Raw genomic sequence first — 17,615 nt, 5'->3', positions numbered from 1 at the left:
AGTTGTTGGGCCCATCTGAAACGCGCTGCATGGCGTCGTGGTTACAAAGATGGACCTCGCCAAGGACATCAGGAGTCATGTTGCCCATCATGCAGCTTAACGCGACGTCCTGTGGCTGCACGAAAAGGATATTCAACATGGTGGCGCTACTGTCGGGGTACCTCCGAGCCAAACTCCGAAAATAGCGGTAATCCACTGCAGTAGCAGGCCTTCGGCGGCCTGAGTGAAGCATGTCATCGACAGTTCCTATCTCTCTCTGTATCTCCTCCATGTCCGAAAAACATTGCTTTGGTTCACTCCAAGATGTCTGGACATTTCTCTTGTTGAGAGCCCTTGCTGGTACAAAGTAACAATGCACACGTGATCTAACCCTGGTATTGACCGTCTAGGCATGGTTTAACTACAGACAAAACTAGCTGTATACCTCCTTCCTGGAGGAATGACTGGAACTGATCGGCTGTCGGACCCCTCCATCTATTAGGCGCTGGTCATTCGTGGTTGCTTACATCTTTGTGTGGGTTTAGTGACAGCTCTGACCAGTCAAAGGGTCTGTGTCTGTGATATACTATCCACAGTCAACGTCTGTTTTCAGGAGTTCTGGGAAACGGGCTAATGCAAAACTGTTTTTGATGTGTGGAGTAGGATGTAGAATCCCAAAGCACCACACAACAATCTCTAGCGTGAAATGCATCCTCCACAGATAGCAGACAGAACGCCCTCCTAATTGCGCCGTTAGAGCATTCAACACTAATGGCTGTGATGTTTTGAGATTATATTTCATACCATTCCTTGATACCATTTCTTCGGGTTATTGGGGGAAACTACATTAAGATGTTTGACAGATTTTTTGGGATTTTGTTTTGGGTGCAAGGAATTAATTATAATTTAATCAAATTTTGACAATTTTCATTCATGTTTCGAATAGTTTCTGTGAATTTTTTGAATGATTTCAGCCAAAAATAACAGAGTTATGCTGTGATGTCCGCTGAAGGTTGTGAGTAGTGAATTGTGTGTAGCATAGCCATTCCAATTTTCATATGAAATCAAAAAGTTTTGATTTTACATTAATAACTTATTTTCTAAGAATATGAACCTCAACGAAAGTGAAAATAATGAAAATTAAAATGTCTGCTGGCGTTGGAACAATTTACTTCGATTTTCACTATTTTTTCTCTAATTATGAAAAGAAAAATACCCTTAAAATATGATATCATCTCACGAATTGTTTCATATAATTTATGGTCGTAGTGTTGACGGCAAGTGCGAGGCGCCTCCTGAGAGGGAACAGTTTTCTGTCCGGCTTGCGTATCCCGGAGAAGGAGAGAGAAAGGCAACGGAAATGAGCACCTCCTGCTGGCAAAGTACGTCGCAGTGAGAATGGAGCGGACTGAGCCTGGGAATGAGCAGCATCTGATGTGGCGCACAGAGCTTTTTACTAGTGAGGGGTTCCAGGTTCCCTGTTCCGCGATCGCTTATCTCAGTCTCTGCAATTTCAGTGTTCATGCAGTGATTGAAAGGAGCGACCGTATTTCCGGTGAAACATTTTAGAAAGACAGAGTGCATCATCTTCCATTACGGTGCCGGTGTGGCCACTGGGCGACACGATACGTGACTTGAATTCAGTCACTGGATTTGCGTAAGAGGAAGATTTCTTAGTGCTTCGGCTAAGATCAGATGGCAGAAATACTTCGAACGTCAGACCTATGCAAGAGCTATCGTTGTCGGTACGGAGGGGGGAGGGGGAAGGAGTGGGGGCAGGGAGGGGGTCTCGAGGAAAACTGCGGACAGAGTGGGTGGGAGGCGGCAGCCCAGTCCAGCACAGGAGGCGAGTCTCGCTGCCGACCACCACTGCACTGGCTGCCGCGGCGCCCGACGTGTCTGGTGAGTCTCTACGTACTCCTTCCATCAACGTACGGTAGGTATATACTGTGCGTGTAACTTCCCTCAATTTGGCTGTCTCCTGTTCTCAGTGTTGTCCACCCTGAAAAGTGCCGGCTATGAAAATGGGGAAAACTAAAGTGAGGCCGAGATGTTTCTCTTTTTTCTAAATTATTTTCCGTGACCTGTAGCGCGACAGTTCTTATTAAGAACTCCTGTACTGGCTAACGTTAGCTTTGAAAGTTACTTATTACTGCTTCTTACAGCACAATTTATGTATTGGTGCTACTAGCAGTGGTTCTTGAACGAAAGTCGCTCTTATGTAAACTTGTCGGATCCAAATGACAACTGAAGCAGGCGAGAGTTCCGGAATGAAACTCTCACTCTACAGCGGAGTCTGCGCTGATATGAAACTTCCTGGGAGATGAAAACTGTCTGCTTAACCGAGAGTCGAACTCGGTACCTTTGCCTTTCGCGGTCAAGTAGGAAGGTAGGAGACGAGGTACTGACGGAAGTGAAGCTGTAAGGAGGGGTCGTGAGTCGTGTTTAGGTAGCTCAGTCGGTAGAGCACTTGAAATTCAAAGGTCCGAGTTCGAGTCTCGGTCCAGCACACAGTTTTAATCTGTAAGGACGTTCCAGAAATAAACCTATTGCTGCTTTCTTGGGTTTGTTACCACTTTGCATAAGTAACCAGCCTTGCTATGGCAGAGATTGACATGATAGTACGTCGATCACACATGTTAACCAGGTTTTTGTTTTCTCCACACATTCCCCATCCACAAAATTAGTAGAAATTGGCCCTTAGCTCAGGTACTGGGTACGATCTTGGTAACAGCAGTTACATCTGCATGGCTACTTAGCGACTACGATAGATCGACCATTGTCGGTAGAAGGCAAGGAAGGACTGAAAACTGTACCTCTGAATGTTGATAAACTCAGGAACGAATGCGGTAATATGCCCACATGAGTGTGTTGCACTATGTCCAGGACATTCCTGATCACCCTGCCATGCATGTGTTGAACACGTATGTAAGTATACTTAGCATTTGTGTGTTGTTGTTGTAGTAATGACGTTAGTAGTAGTAGTAGCAGTAGTAGTAATAGTCTTTAATTAGTAGATCAGTTTTTACAGGCATACTGGACACGTCTTGATATTACAATTTAGGAACGATAAATTACTGTAAGTCACATAAAGGGACATTTGCAGCCTTACAGGTCTAGAATGGCAAGAGTGCGACAAATAGTTAGCTGTGACCTTACAGTAGGAATAAACCTAGCATTAACCGGATATGATTTAGGGATACCACGAAAATCTAAATTAGATGAGTAGATGAAGAGTAGAGCATCCACCATCCCGAATACAAGGCCAGTCTGTTTATGACAGTGCTACCTCATTCGGTTTATCTCTTGCGTACAACACTTCAAGTGCCAGGGAGCCAGGTTGGAGGGGTAAGGTGCTGGTGTCCAAATGAAACAGTTTATTACACAATACGAATTCATCAAACAAAGTCGATAACTTTAAAAATTACAGAGGTCCGTGATTAATGAATTTAGCATGTTATATGAGCCACAGCCTATGAAACGTTAACAAAAGTTAACTGTATTTTTACTCTAAGGCCGTCTAGCAACACTACTCACACTTCACAGATCAACAACAGTGGTTGCTTCGAACTTAACACCGAGTGACGCATTCAGTTAAATTCAAAGAAAATGAAATAATGGGTCAAAAAATGAAAGAATCAATAAGTGGAATTAAATGTATATCAGGCTTGTAGTCAAATAAATTCTTAGTACACTAACCAATGGCAAAAGGTTTACTAGTTACATAGACAACAAAACCAAAATACCCTCATGAACAATGTGGAGACGCTCTACACAAGCAAAATCTGAAATAAGAGCTGCTTATACTCATTAGGTTTTCCAACACAATTGTTCAAGGATTCTGACATGATTTAAAATTTGCAGTCCTCGCTCCGAGAGACAGTTTGAAGTTACAAATCAGTACCGAAAATCATGATAAGCCACTCAGTTCAAACCGGCGACCCATTGGCTCAATCTATTATTTAACACATCAAACGGGCACGCTAAAAGGCGCCTAGTCTCTACAATAATTAATCTTGCACCCAGAACACAAGGAAACAGTGTGCTAATGTAGAGCTTAAGATAGTGGACCAACAATTATACCTGTTGTCACACGCACCAGCACTGTGTGGAACAAATTTTTACGCTCTCTCGGATTCAGGAACTTAGGTGACCAAACATCCGCCCCAAGGTAATGGTCTACCTTGCTCCTTTTAAAACAACTTCGTCGTAACTGAAACGTGTTGTTGTTGAGGTCTTCAGTCCAGAGACTGGTTTGATGCAGCTCTCCACGCTACTTTATCCCGTGCAAGGTTCTTCATCTCCAAGTACCTACTGCATCTAACATCCTCCGAATTTGCTTAGTGTACTCATCTCTTGGTCTCCCTCTAAGATTTTTACCCTCCACGCTGCACTCCAATACTAAATTCATGATCCCTTGATGCCTCTGAAGATGTCCTACCATCGATCCCTTCTGCTAGTCTAGTTATGCCACAAATTCCTCTTCTCCCCAATTGTATTCAGTACTTCCTCATTAGTTACGTGATGTACGCATCTAATCTTCAGCATTCTTCTGTAGGACCGCATTTCGAAAGCTTCTATTCTCTGTTTGCGTAAACTATTTATCGTCCATGTTTCGCTTCCATACATGGCTACACTTCATACAAATACTTTCAGAAAAGTCTTCCTGACACTTAAATTTATACTTGATGTTAACAGATTTCTCTTCTTCACAAAGGCTTTCCTTGCCATTGCCAGTCTACATTTTACATCCTCTCTACTTCGACCATCATCAGTTATTTTGCTCCCGAAATAGCAAAACTCTTTTTTAAGTGTCTCATTTCCTACAATAATTCCCTCAGCATCACGTCATTTAATTCAACTACATTCCATTATCCTCGTTTTGCTTTTCTTGATGTTCATCCTATATCATCCTTTGAGGACACTGTCCATTCAGTCCAACTGCTCTTGCAGGTCCTCTGCTGACTCATACAGAATTACAATGTTATCAGCAAACGTCGAAGTTTTTATTTCTTCTGCATGGTTTTTAATTCCTACTCCAAATTTATCTTTCGTTTTCTTTACTGCTTGCTCAATGGAACATTGGGGATAGGCTACAACCCTGTCTCACTTCTTTTCCAACCACTCCTTGCCTTTCATGCCCCTCAACTCTTATAACTGCTAACTGGTTTCTGCAAAAATTGTAAATAGCCTTTCGCTCCCAGTATTTGACAACTGCTGCCATCAGAATTTGAATGAGACTTCCAGTCAACATGGTAAAAAGCTTTCTCTAAGTCTACAAATGCTAGGAACGTAGGTATGCCTTTCCTTAGTCTAAGATAAATCGTTGGGTCAGAATTACCTCACGTGTTCCAATATTTCTACGGAATCCTAACTGATTTTCCCCGAGGTCGACTTAACCAGTTTTTCCGTTCGTCTGTAAAGAGTTCGTGTCAGTATTTTGCAGCCGTGAAATATTAAACTGATAGTTCCGTTATTTTGGCACGTGTCAACACCTGCTTTCTTTGGGATTGGAATGGAATTATTAAATTCCTTTTGAAGTCTGAGGGTTCTTCACGTATCTCATACATCTTGCTCACGAGATGGTAGAGTTTTGTCAGGGCTGGCTCACCCAAGGCTGTCAGTAGTTCTAATGGCATGTTGTCTACTCTAGGGGCCTTGATTCGACGTAGGTTTTTCAGTGCTCTATCAAGTTCTTCATGCAGTATCATATCTCTCATTTCATATTCATTTACGTCCTCTTCCATTTTCGTAATAATGCCCTCAAGTACATCGCCCTTGTGTAGACCCTCTACATAGTCTCGCCAACTCTCGACCTTGCCTTCTTTGCTTAGAATTGATTTCGATTTGAGCTCTTGATATTCATTCAGATTCACCTTTTCTCCAAAGGTCTCTTTAATTTTCCTGGAGGCGGTATCTATCTTACCCCTAGTAATGTATACCTCTAATTCCTCACATTTGTCCTGTAGCCATCACTGCTTAGCCATTTTCCACTTCCTGTTCTGGCGTTAGTAACTTGCTTATTCTGTATAAGAAATAGTAGTAAATAATAATAGTGATGCTGTCACTGTTAATTGGTAATATTTACTGGCAAAATAAAACCTAACACTAGATTGCGTACTTACAGCTATCCTGTGTGGCCGTTTTTCAGTACGACTTAAAAAGAGAGAAGGATTATTATTGATCACCGATGCGTCGGTTCTCGATTATGTTCAAGAGACGTACTGATTGATTACGCCAAGGGGTTTTCTTAATTGACCTTTTGACCTGGATTGCCTTCGCGCTATCAGAATGTTCGATGAAAATACCTAAGGGACCTATGTGAATACAAAAACAGAAATGAAAGCAAATTAGTCGAATTTCGTAAGAGAAAGATTAACGGATCGGAAGTTGAACACATTAGTGGTCTCCCAAACGCAATCGAGACACTGCGATAAAGAGTGAACCTGTACAAAGCAGATATACAATTTGAACATCATTTATGGTTAGTGAAAGAAAAAAATAAGAAGAAAATTACTCCATCGTAAAATATTAATATATCTTGAACAAATTGGCTTTAAACTTCTAGACACTGACAAGTACAGAATAAGTACATGGGTTACAGCTGATATTTATTTTGTACATGAAGCAGTCCAACAATTGCTGCTTTGTCAGTCCGTTCCTTCTTCACCCGAGCTACCGAGACGTTTCTTCGTTGTTTCACATACTTTCTACATAAGATAAAAATACAACTGGTAGCAATGCTATGTCGTACGTCTTAACATATCGGCGACCAACAGTACCAGAGTAATGAAGTCTCTAGAATATTTCTTAACAAAAGATAGATTGTTCTTTCTTCTGTTTCGCTGCTTCTTGTATCAAGCGCTGTGATGCTCAGCATCTTTATGACTAATACATCATTTGCAAAGTATCTGAAATCCATTAATATTACATTGCTTTCCGAGTGAGGAGCGATGACTAAAAAAAAAAAAAAAAAAAAAAAAAGTGGCTCAAATGTCTCTGAGCACTATGCAACTTAACTTCTGAGGTCACCAGTCCCCTAGAACTTAGATCTACTTAAACGTAACTAACCTAACAACATCACACACATCCATGCCCGAGGCAGGATTCGAACCTCCAACCGTAGTGGTCGCGCGGTTCCACACTGTAGCGCCTAGAACCGCTCGGCCACCCCGGGCCGGCGCGATGACTCCGTCAGGATCATCGCGACTCACGCGTAGTTGTAATATTATTGCTTTCATCAATCAAATTAGTATTACTTGCTAGAATTCTTTACAATAGATTTCATATATGACATTAGGCAAGGTGGTTGACATAAAGAATAACAGGTAAATATATTCGTACGACTGAAATTGATGGTAAATTGTTCATGGAGTAATTACATGACTGTTGGGCCGGACTCGTTCTAATGTATTATACAAGGATAACAGGTGTGCATTTTTCGGTAAGGGACAATGAAATTAGGCTAAAGATACACGTACATAGATACATTATACATGGCATAATAAATATTAAAAAATAACAAAGAAATAAATAATTTGACTTCGCAGGAAGTCTGGGAGCAGTGTGCACTCTTGGAAAATATATTACAAAGAACTGACATTCTTGTTATACAGTGACATTTACAGGGCCAGCCGGAGTGGCGTAGCGGTTCTAGGCGCTACAGTCTGGAACCGCGCGACCGCTACAGTGGCAGGTTCGAATCCTGCCTCGGGCATGGATGTGTGTGATGTCTTTAGGTTAGTTAGGTTTAAGTAGTTCTCAGTTCTAGGGGACTGATGACCTCAGAAGTTAAGTCCCATAGTGCTCAGAGCCATTTGAACCATTTATAGGAATATTTTTGCCGTGGTCTGTACGTAGATTTCTTGCGCTAAGCTCTTAGCACTTTACTGATTTATGGTTTTCATGACATGCAAAAAACAAAAAGTTTCACTACGATTTGGGTAAGTATGACTTGCACTGGGAGTGGTAGAACTTCAGGTATAAATGGCAGCACTACACTTGAGTGAGGGAAATTGATTGCACTTTCATAGTGGTGGAAACGTAGGGCATCAGTTTCACTGTGGAGATTGAAGTGTTTGTCTCGATATGATGGTGCGTTGGAAATTTGTCGTGGATCAGGAACTGGAAGACTGGTTCTGCAACGTGTTGAGCCGTTTGGTGGCGGTCTCTATTTCACTTGATGCATGTTCGAGCTTCCAATCATGTTCTCGTAAATGAAAAATACAGAGAAAATCTGTATTAGAATGTCCTTATTTACTAATAACTTAGTCTAAAAGAAAAATGGATTAGGTAAGGATAACAATAATGTTTTGTACATAAGGTTTCATTCTCTTAGGAGTGCTTAGTTATCGTATTTATTTATTTTTCTGGTTTTATTTGGGTCGACAAGTTGTCGTCATTACTTGGCCTGGTCTATAAGTCCGGTAGCAATTGTCAAAGTCGAGTTTGAGACATTTCAGATTACTGTCTTGGTGATTTTATAAGGTATATAAGTGCTTAACTCATGGTTTTATCAGATTTTATATTGTAAGTATTTCAAACACATTTGGAGTCCGCGATCGTTGTGCAAAGGAAACTGGATTGTTGAGCGCAGCGTACTCTGTGTTACGTCCGTTTGTCATAGTCACGTGATAGTAACTTGAAGGCTTCACAACGCTAGCAGCAGTGTTCCGAGAGAAGCAGAACGTTTGGTGCCTACTAGCCGTGTCGTGAGTTTTTACAGTTTTTCATCGACTCGGAAACTCGGAAGCAGTCAGATGCTGCAACTCCCGTAGCTGTGTCGAGGAATGTGTCTGTGGAAAGGCGTACAATACCGGTTGCGATAAGTACAACACTTGTTCACTTGCACAGTTCGGTTTTCTACATAGTGGTTTCGTGGTGCAAGTACTTATAACATTACTTCACACATGGATTTCTACATTTGTCCGTGGAGTTATCACCTTTTCAGTTCAGACGTTATTATTATTTCGTGTGCACATGTATTTCGTCGTCATGTGAAAGTCCACACGCATAAGTTTTATACGTGTCCGTTTATTGCTTGTCTATAGTCGCTTCACATGCAGCAGCATATATGTGTCCATTAATTGATGACTGCATTATTACTACAAAGTGGAGTTGTAGTTGTTGTTGTTGTGGTCTTCAGTCCTGAGACTGGTTTGATGCAGTTCTCCATTCTACTCTGTCCTGTGCAAGCTTCTTCATCTCGCAGTACCTACTGCAACCTACATCCTTCTCTATCTGCTTGGTGTATTCATCTCTTGGTCTCCCTCTACGATTTTTACCCTCCACGCTCCCCTCCATTACTAAATTGGTGATCCCTTGATGCCTCAGAACATGTCCTACCAACCGATCCCTTCTTCTAGTCAAGTTGTGCCAAAAACTTCTCTTCTCCCCAATCCTATTCAATACCTCCTCATTAGTTATGTGATCTACCTGTCTAATCTCCAGCATTCTTCTGCAGCACCATGTTTCAAAAGCTTCTATTCTCTTCCTGTCAAAAATATTTATCGTCCATGTTTCACTTCCATACATGGCTACACTCCATACAAATACTTTCAGGAACGACTTCCTGACACTTAAATCTATACTCGGTGTTAACAAATTTCTCTTCTTCAGAAACGCTTTCCTTGCCATTGCCAGTCTACATTTTATATCCTCTCTACTTCGACCATCATCAGTTATTTTGCTCCCGAAATAGCAAAACTCCTTTACTACTTTAAGTGTCTCATTTCCTACTATAATTCCCTCAGCATCCCCCGACTTAATTCGACCACATTCCATTATCCTCGTTTTGCTTTTGTTGATGTTCATCTTATATTCTCCCTTCAAGACACTATCCATTCCGTTCAACTGATCTTCCAAGTCCTTTGCTGTCTCTGACAGAATTACAATGTCATCGGTGAACCTCAAAGTTTTTATTTCTTCTCCATGGATTTTAATTCCTACTCCGAATTTTTCTTTTGTTTCCTTTACTGCTTGCTCAATATACAGATTGAATAACATCGGGGAGAGGCTACAAACCTTTCTCACTCCCTTCCCAACCACTGCCTCCCTTTCATGTCCCTCGACTCTTATAACTGCCGTCTGGTTTCTGTACAAATTGTAAATAGCCTTTCGCTCCCCGTACTTTACCCCTGCCACCTTCAGAATTTGAAAGAGAGTATTCCAGTCAACATTGTCAAAAGCTTTCTCTAAGTCTACAAATCCTAGAAACGTAGGTTTGCCTTTCCTTAATCTAGCTTATAAGATAAGCCGTAGGGTCAGTATTGCCTCACGTGTTCCAATGTTTTTACGGAATCCAAACTGATCTTCCCCGAGGTCGGCTTCTACTAGTTTTTCCATTCGTCTGTAAAGAACTCGCGTTAGTATTTTGCAGCAGTGACTTATTAATCTGATAGTTCGGTAATTTTCACATCTGTCAACACCTGCTTTCTCTGGGATTGGAATTATTACATTCTTCTTGAAGTCTGAGGGTATTTCATGTGTCTCATATATCTTGCTCACCAGATGGTAGAGTTTTGTCAGGACTTGCTCTCCCAAGGCTGTCAGCAGTTCTAAGGGAGTGTTGTCTACTCCCGGGGACTTGTTTCGAATCAGGTCTTTCGGTGCTCTGGCAAACTCCTCACGTAGAATCATATCTCCCATTTCATCTTCATCTACATCCTGTTCCATTTCCATAATATTGTCCTCAAGTACATTGCCCTTGTATAGACCGTCTATATACTCCTTCCACCTTTCTGCTTTCCCTTCTATCCTTAGAACTGGGTTTCCATCTGAGCTCTTGATAATTATACAAGTGGTTCTCTTTCCTCCAAACTCCAAAGGTCTCTTTACTTTTCCTGTAGGTAGTATCAATCTTAACCCCCCCCCCCCTCAAGAGATCAGCCTCTATATCCTTACCCTTGTCCTCTAGCCATGTCTGGTTAGCCATTTTGCACTTCCTGTCAATCTCATTTTTTAGACGTTTGTATTCCTTTTTGGCTGCTTCATTTATTGCATTTTTATATTTTCTCCTTTCATCAATTAAATTCAATATTTCTTCTGTTACCCAAGGATTTTTACTAGCCCTCGTCTTTTTACCTAATTGATCCTCTGCTACCTTCACTACTTCATCCCTCAAAGCTACCCATTCTTCTTCTGCTGTATTTCCTTCCCCCATTCCTGTCAATTGTTCCCTTATGCTCTCCCTGAAACTCTGTACAACCTCTGGTTCTTTCAGTTTATCCAGGTCCCATCTCCTTAAAGTCCCACCTTTTTGCAGTTTCCTCAGTTTTAATCTACAGTTCGTGACTAATAGATTGTGGTCAGAGTCCACATCTGGCCCTGGAAATGTCTTACAATTTGAAACCTGGTTCCTAAATCTCTGTCTTACCATTAAATAACCTATCTGAAACCGATCAGTATCTCCAGGCTCCTTCCATGTATACAACCTTCTTTTATGATTCTTGAACCAAGTGTTAGCTATGATTAAGTTGTGCTCTGTGCAAAATTCTACCAGGCGGCTTCCTCTTTCATTTCTTAGCCCCAATCCATAGTCACCTACTACCGAATTAACATTCGGTATACATATTATGTCTAAATATTATTTACAAAAGAAAAATAATCTCTATGACTACAAGGTCTGACGAAAAAAAGTGTCTCTTATTCATAGTTCGTGCTTCCAAAGTACTTTAGGTTTAGGGCATACACCTTGTTCGAAAACTTGTTACTCTTCTCTTTTTACGATAATTACTCTTTTCTCAAGTTCAGCTCTTATTTTTTCTGTGTTAATTACGTCGTTTGTTTGAAGACATAGTCATTATGGCTTCGCTTATGGGATGAACAGCTCATGTTCAAGTTTCCATTAGGGAAATTGGGAAGCTTAGTGTTCTCTGTCGTGCTTCTGCACATAACAAACCTTAATTGGATTCGCGGTTCGCGGAGAATATGCATATTCAGTCAACAACTAAAGTGTCACGACCATCCATACGTACAGTCTGTACGTATCAAGCTTGCTGTCAGTCTGTAAAATTCACTTCTGTACTAGATAAGGTAGGAAGATAAGGATACTGATTAGAGGAAAACACAATAGACTTTTGTGGGGTGAAAAGATATTAAGACAAACTTTCAATGACGTATGAAATGATGAGCGTGACATAAATTGTGCCTCATCACGCTAGTTTTCTATGATAAGTAGTTAGCGTAATTAAATCGATACAGTAGTCTCAGTATCGTCCGATCCAGCTCTCCAAGCATTTCTCTATACATATCTAAAATTACTTATACCATGCATTAGCAGTGAACAGTGTCAGTTAGCTATCTTCTGTTCTGGATATCGTAAAATTGGGTTCCCAAAAAAAAATTTTTTAAAAATATAAAAAAATACTTCTGGTACTAAATTATTTTACTTATAAATGATCTTTGTAAGTATTTCAGCTGCACTCTGCCCTAAAATTCCTATGAGCGCATACGGTTTTCTCGGTACTGTAATAAGAGTAATTGAGTTGCACACTTCTTTCCTGCTACCTGGATCGTTATTGATTTATTTGACACATATATGCTAAGCTGCGGTCTGTATCAACTGCTTTTCACAGGTGGTCTCATAAAAATTGTTATCAAACACTCCCTATACATTACAAAACATATCCCTCCTAAGAGCAAGCGACCTTAATCAACTTTTATTTACCAGATATCATTGTTGTCCGAATGATCATTTTAATTTATTTCACTCAAGAGGAGAGAGCTTTGTTATACTTAAAACTAGTGGTATCAGGTGGCACTTAGCACGTCCCTCCTATATTATTTGTTTTTCAGCTCTTTGGCTGTGGCTGCTCATGGCTCAGTTAACTTAAAACTTACATCTAAGGCAAATCCTGCTCTCCTACAATAAATCTATTTTATAACTTCTCTTGTGGAGGCAGGTGGACAGGGTGTTAGTCCTGTGCAATATTCTTATGTATACTTATATGTATATAAAGTCTGCGTGATGAAACAATCCTTTTATTCATCAAGACACAGGGTCAGCTAATAGATAGCAACCAATGTGCGGCTTTCTTAGTATAATAAATGGTCCTTCATACAAGTACTGCCACTTGCAATTCTTATGATAAGTCAAAAATGGTTTGAAGTCGGTCTTTAAAAGCACTCGTTCATTTACATGATATGATAAGACTTTCGTAATGTGTTTGTCATGCGCCTTTTTTCTTAGGTTGGCATGAGTGATTAAAGATATGAGAGCTTGTCTTAACTTGTCGTCTAATGTTACTTCAGGGTGTTGTAATTTTGTTCCGCAGCTTCCCTGTGGCGGCATAAACAAGCTGCTACTACTTTTCCGACTTAGGTGGAGTTGAAATGTCAGTTAATTTTACTTGAGTAGTAGGCTCAAAACTTGCGTTCGTATACCATACGAAATGTGCATCACTTAATTGCGTGTCATTTGACATTGCGTTTGATGCTTGGTTCGCCTGTATGTAAAAAATTGTCGGGTTTCCTTGGCTATTGTGACTGGCGGTGTTAAGAAAAGCTTGCGACGGATTGTCCTGATTATTGTTCCTGAACTGTTGGTTGAGTTGGTGAGAAAGTGTCGCATTTGGAGGCTGCAAAGAATTCTTTTGATGTGAGAGGGTGTTAAGAAAAGCTTGCGACGGATTGTCCTGATTATTGTTCCTGAACTGTTGGTTGAGTTGGTGAGAAAGTGTCGCATTTGGAGGCTGCAAAGAATTCTTTTGATGTGAGAGAGTGAAGTGACTTGGCTGACTATACTGTTGTGGCCCGATATTATTGTTCCATTTCTTTCCCTTGTGACGCTTTCCATTACATTTCCAGTAGTTCGGATGCTTGTAATTACAGTTGTGATTTATTGGTGAGTTACCGTATTGTCGCTGTGTGTTTTGATAAATCAGGTTGTATCTATTCTGGTTTCGATATTTGCTATGTAGTTTTCCATTGCGGCGGTTGAAATTATTATGACTGCTGTAACGCTGAGCGTTTGGTTGTCCGCTGTTATGCTGGTACGACATTCCGTTGACACAGTTTGCTACGTGCTGTTGCGAAGCGTGTGGTCCATTATTGTAATTATTATGCGCACTCGCACGCACGTCCAAATTGTCAATTTAAATGGAATTTTGCCCCGTCACTAAGCTCTAAGTGTGGAAGAGAACTGTCATCCTCCATCTTTCCAGGAACGAAATTACAGAACTCCACACGTTGTCGTTTGTTACCTTCACGAAAAACTTGCCATAGCAGAATTTTGTACGGTTTCGTGTGTAAACGTCTACGCAACAAACGCCAGGACGGACATCGGGGACACGTTGAGCTGTCGTGCTGTGCGGCCAACGGATTGCTGCGGACTCCTTGTGAAACTATGGCGGATGCGCTCGACATCTTCGTCAGACACTCGGGGACGGCCCGGCGATTTGCCTTTACACACACACAACGTGTTTCTTGGAATTGTTCATCCCATTGTCTAACGATCTGTGCTATAGGATGTTCCACACGAAAATCGCGCTGAACGGTTATTACTGATCCGCAGTGCGCAAAACTTTGAACACAAAGCGCTTTCAGTTGTCCCGACACCATTTTTACTGGAACTGAAACGGGCGCACACTGCTGCTGACTGGCTGAAATGGTGTAAAACTCGGGCCTGCTCTTTCCACAAGTGAGTTGTTCATACACATATGTCAAATAACATAACAGTCACGATAGTTTGGAAATCGGATGACGCATTTTGATTCACCCTATGTTTCTTGGAGCACAGTTCCCGCCAGCACCACACGTTGGCGTGTCCTTAGCCGCCTGAGGCTCATCTAGCTGGCTAATGCCACTGCTGTAGGTGAAACACAGTCCCGTCCTTCTCTCCCTCCGCATACCAGATCTCCACGTATAGACATACACTATGGTTTCATTTGAAAAAGCCAAGTTGATCCCTGTCTCCTGCAATTAATATGAGTATTACAACGGACTATACGTCGCTCATACAGCAGTTTCTCGCAATTAATAGGGTGCAAACATTATAACGATCTCTTAAATTGTTTCGACAGTATTTGCCTTAAACAGTGCAGCTGATAAGCCAGTATACATGGTGGTTCCTGAACATACTCAAATATTTCAATATGTTATCCTACAAGTAAAACCAAAGAAAAAGTTCATATAAACATCGGTCCGCAAATGTTTAGTTACGAAGTTACGGCTAATAAAGGATTTTGCCTGAAATTTAGCAACTTCACTAATATGAAGCCATCGCAAAACTGTACGAGGTTAAAGTAAAGCATGATTTCCATTTACTTCGTCGTCATTGATATGATGAGTCTAATAAAATATTTTCCCAGCACGTCTAACTGACGAGACATACTTACAATTCCTTCAAGAAGAAAACCCCGCTTGCTCGAAGATGTTCCACTTGCTACGCGATTGCAAATGTGTTTTCAACAGGACGGCGCGCCTCCACATTTCGCCAACCCATCACTACACATTTAAATGAACATTTTCGCCATAAACGGATTGGTCGAGGTGCTACACGTCTGTGACCACTCAGATCGCCCGATTTAACACCAATGCATTTTTTTGTATGCAGATGGCTGAAAGACATAGTTTATGAGGACAAAGTCAAAACACGTGAGGCATTACGTGCTCGCGTTGTGAATGCAATAGGCAAAATTAAGAACAGCTCCGTGGAACTGAAACGAGCAACAAAATCAGTTCATACATGTGTAGCTAAATTCATTGAACTCAGTGGACACGTTTTTGAACATTTATTGTGAATGTATTGTGAAACTGTATGCCCACTGTACAACTTCCTTAACACTGAGCTTTCTTATATCCGCTGTAACATGAATTCACGTGTGATATCGTATTAATAAAAGCAGATTATCTGACAAATTCATACAGTTTCAATTAAAGTTATTAGCATCATTATTTCAAAATAAAATTTACAACTTCTCCTGAAAACTTTGTGCAGTCGCCTCGAATTTAAAAAACAAATTGGGCCAAGTAATAAATTAATATTTTTACGAAATTACTTCTTTGCTTCACTGAATGTTCTGAAAAACTACTGCAGATACGCGCCTGGAGCATCTCTTATTAGTTTCACCAGATGAATAACAACAAAATAAATGGAAATCGTGATTTACTGTAACCTTGTACAGTTTTGCGATGGCTTCATATTACCGAAGTTGGTAAATTTCAGGCAAAATCTCTCACTAGCCGTAACTACGCAGATGAACATTTGCGGACCTGTGTTCACACGAACTGTTTTCTTTAGTTTTACTTGTAGAATAACAAATTAAAACATTTGCATACCTTCGTGAATCACCCTGTATATTCGGAACAACGGAGTGGCATCCATATTGTAAAATGGTGTAATTTAGATTAATTTACGTTTCTTTATTTACTAAACAGGTAGCTGCAAAAAAAAGTGCGTTTTGTAATTACACTTTTTCGTAACATTTCAGGTTGTTCAGCAGACTGCAAGTTCGGTGAAGTTGTTTTGAGAGAAAAGTTTTTTACTTGGCCCGACACCTGCGACCATCCGTGATGTTCCGCAGAAACGCTTGTTGGTTCATCCGAATTTTTGTGGCGGTGGTCATATGTAGTGGCTACAGTCACCCATTTTCCGTTACAGGTAAAAATTATTTTTTTTTTTCGATTCCTATGAGGCTGGGTATGATAATGGACAGCAATTTTTTGTGAAGTAATGAAGTAAATGTTTAAGTTTTGCACTGAGATCTTTACGAATTTATTTTCCAGAATCGTATACAGAAGTCAGCGGACATAGTGTAACAGCCGACAACTCAGGTAAGTGTTTCATCCGTTACTCGTGGTCCAAGTGGTCCTTTTGGTGCTAGTTTATTTAATCACGGTAGCCTTATCTCTGCTTTGAGACGTCCTCGCCGGCGCCGTTGGGAGGCGAGCGTGTGCAAGCTTCCCTCCAGCTGCCTGCACCACCTCTTCCCTGCTCGTCTTATTCAGACACACTAGACTAGTAGCCTACTTGAATATATCGAGGTTCTATTTTTATATTAGCGAGAGAAGATATAAAATAAATATACATAAATTGTTCAGAAATCTCTCTTGTCCAAGGGTCACACAAACTTGTATTCAGTACAGTTCGTTGCTCCTGCATGATAGGCAATACGTACGTCAGACGTTATTGCTATGCATGTAGCATAACTGGCAGAGATGGGCGTGACCCACCCGTGGTACACACAGGCGGGAACTTGTTGGACTAACTGCTTTGGGTCACAGGGCAGTCATAAGAATACTGCGAGGGAACTGCGCAACATCGTTGGGTATCAGTGTATCATTGCCTTTGGTATTGTAGAAAGCTCCAGTTGGAATGCCATTTGGTCATCATGTTGCCTATACAGGGTGTTTTTTACCACAGTGTACAAACTCTAGGGATTGATCGATGACAGCATGCGGAACAAGTAAGGTCTAATGAACTAACGTCCGGAAATGAATGATTTCCACGCTAGAGACCATTTATTCAATCATACACTGTTACGAAGACTGCAGTCTAATAGTCGCTGTACCACGCAGCGACAGTTACAGTATGTACTGAAAATGCTTTTCATGTGCCTCAACCCATGCGTGTATACGCGCCGTAGCGTGCTCTGTCTCCCACGCTCACACCGGCCAGGCTGCATACGAACAGCGTC

The 17,615-nt window shown here is 41.0% G+C and overlaps 1 protein-coding gene across 4 annotated transcripts in view; it reads left to right on the top strand.

Moving 5' to 3' along the window:
* The first annotated feature begins 1,789 nt into the window (after positions 1-1,789).
* Positions 1,790-17,615, top strand: part of LOC126426743 (serine/threonine-protein phosphatase 6 regulatory ankyrin repeat subunit B-like) — a 96,189-nt gene continuing 80,363 nt past the window's right edge. For 2 of the 4 annotated variants that reach the window (XM_050088717.1, XM_050088714.1), the window contains exons 1-3: positions 1,790-1,881; positions 16,410-16,579; positions 16,705-16,752. In XM_050088717.1, the coding sequence (XP_049944674.1) occupies positions 16,492-16,579; positions 16,705-16,752 (136 nt within the window). In that variant the 5' untranslated portion in view covers positions 1,790-1,881; positions 16,410-16,491. Of the gene's footprint in view, positions 1,916-16,409; positions 16,580-16,704; positions 16,753-17,615 lie in introns of all 4 variants that reach the window. The other 2 variants (XM_050088715.1, XM_050088716.1) reach the window with 2 other exon arrangements.

Source organism: Schistocerca serialis, chromosome 11 (genome assembly GCF_023864345.2).
Source record: "Schistocerca serialis cubense isolate TAMUIC-IGC-003099 chromosome 11, iqSchSeri2.2, whole genome shotgun sequence".
Lineage (NCBI taxonomy): Eukaryota > Metazoa > Arthropoda > Insecta > Orthoptera > Acrididae > Schistocerca > Schistocerca serialis.
Note: the sequence above shows the minus strand (reverse complement) of the source record. Positions and strands in the feature narration are given on the sequence as shown.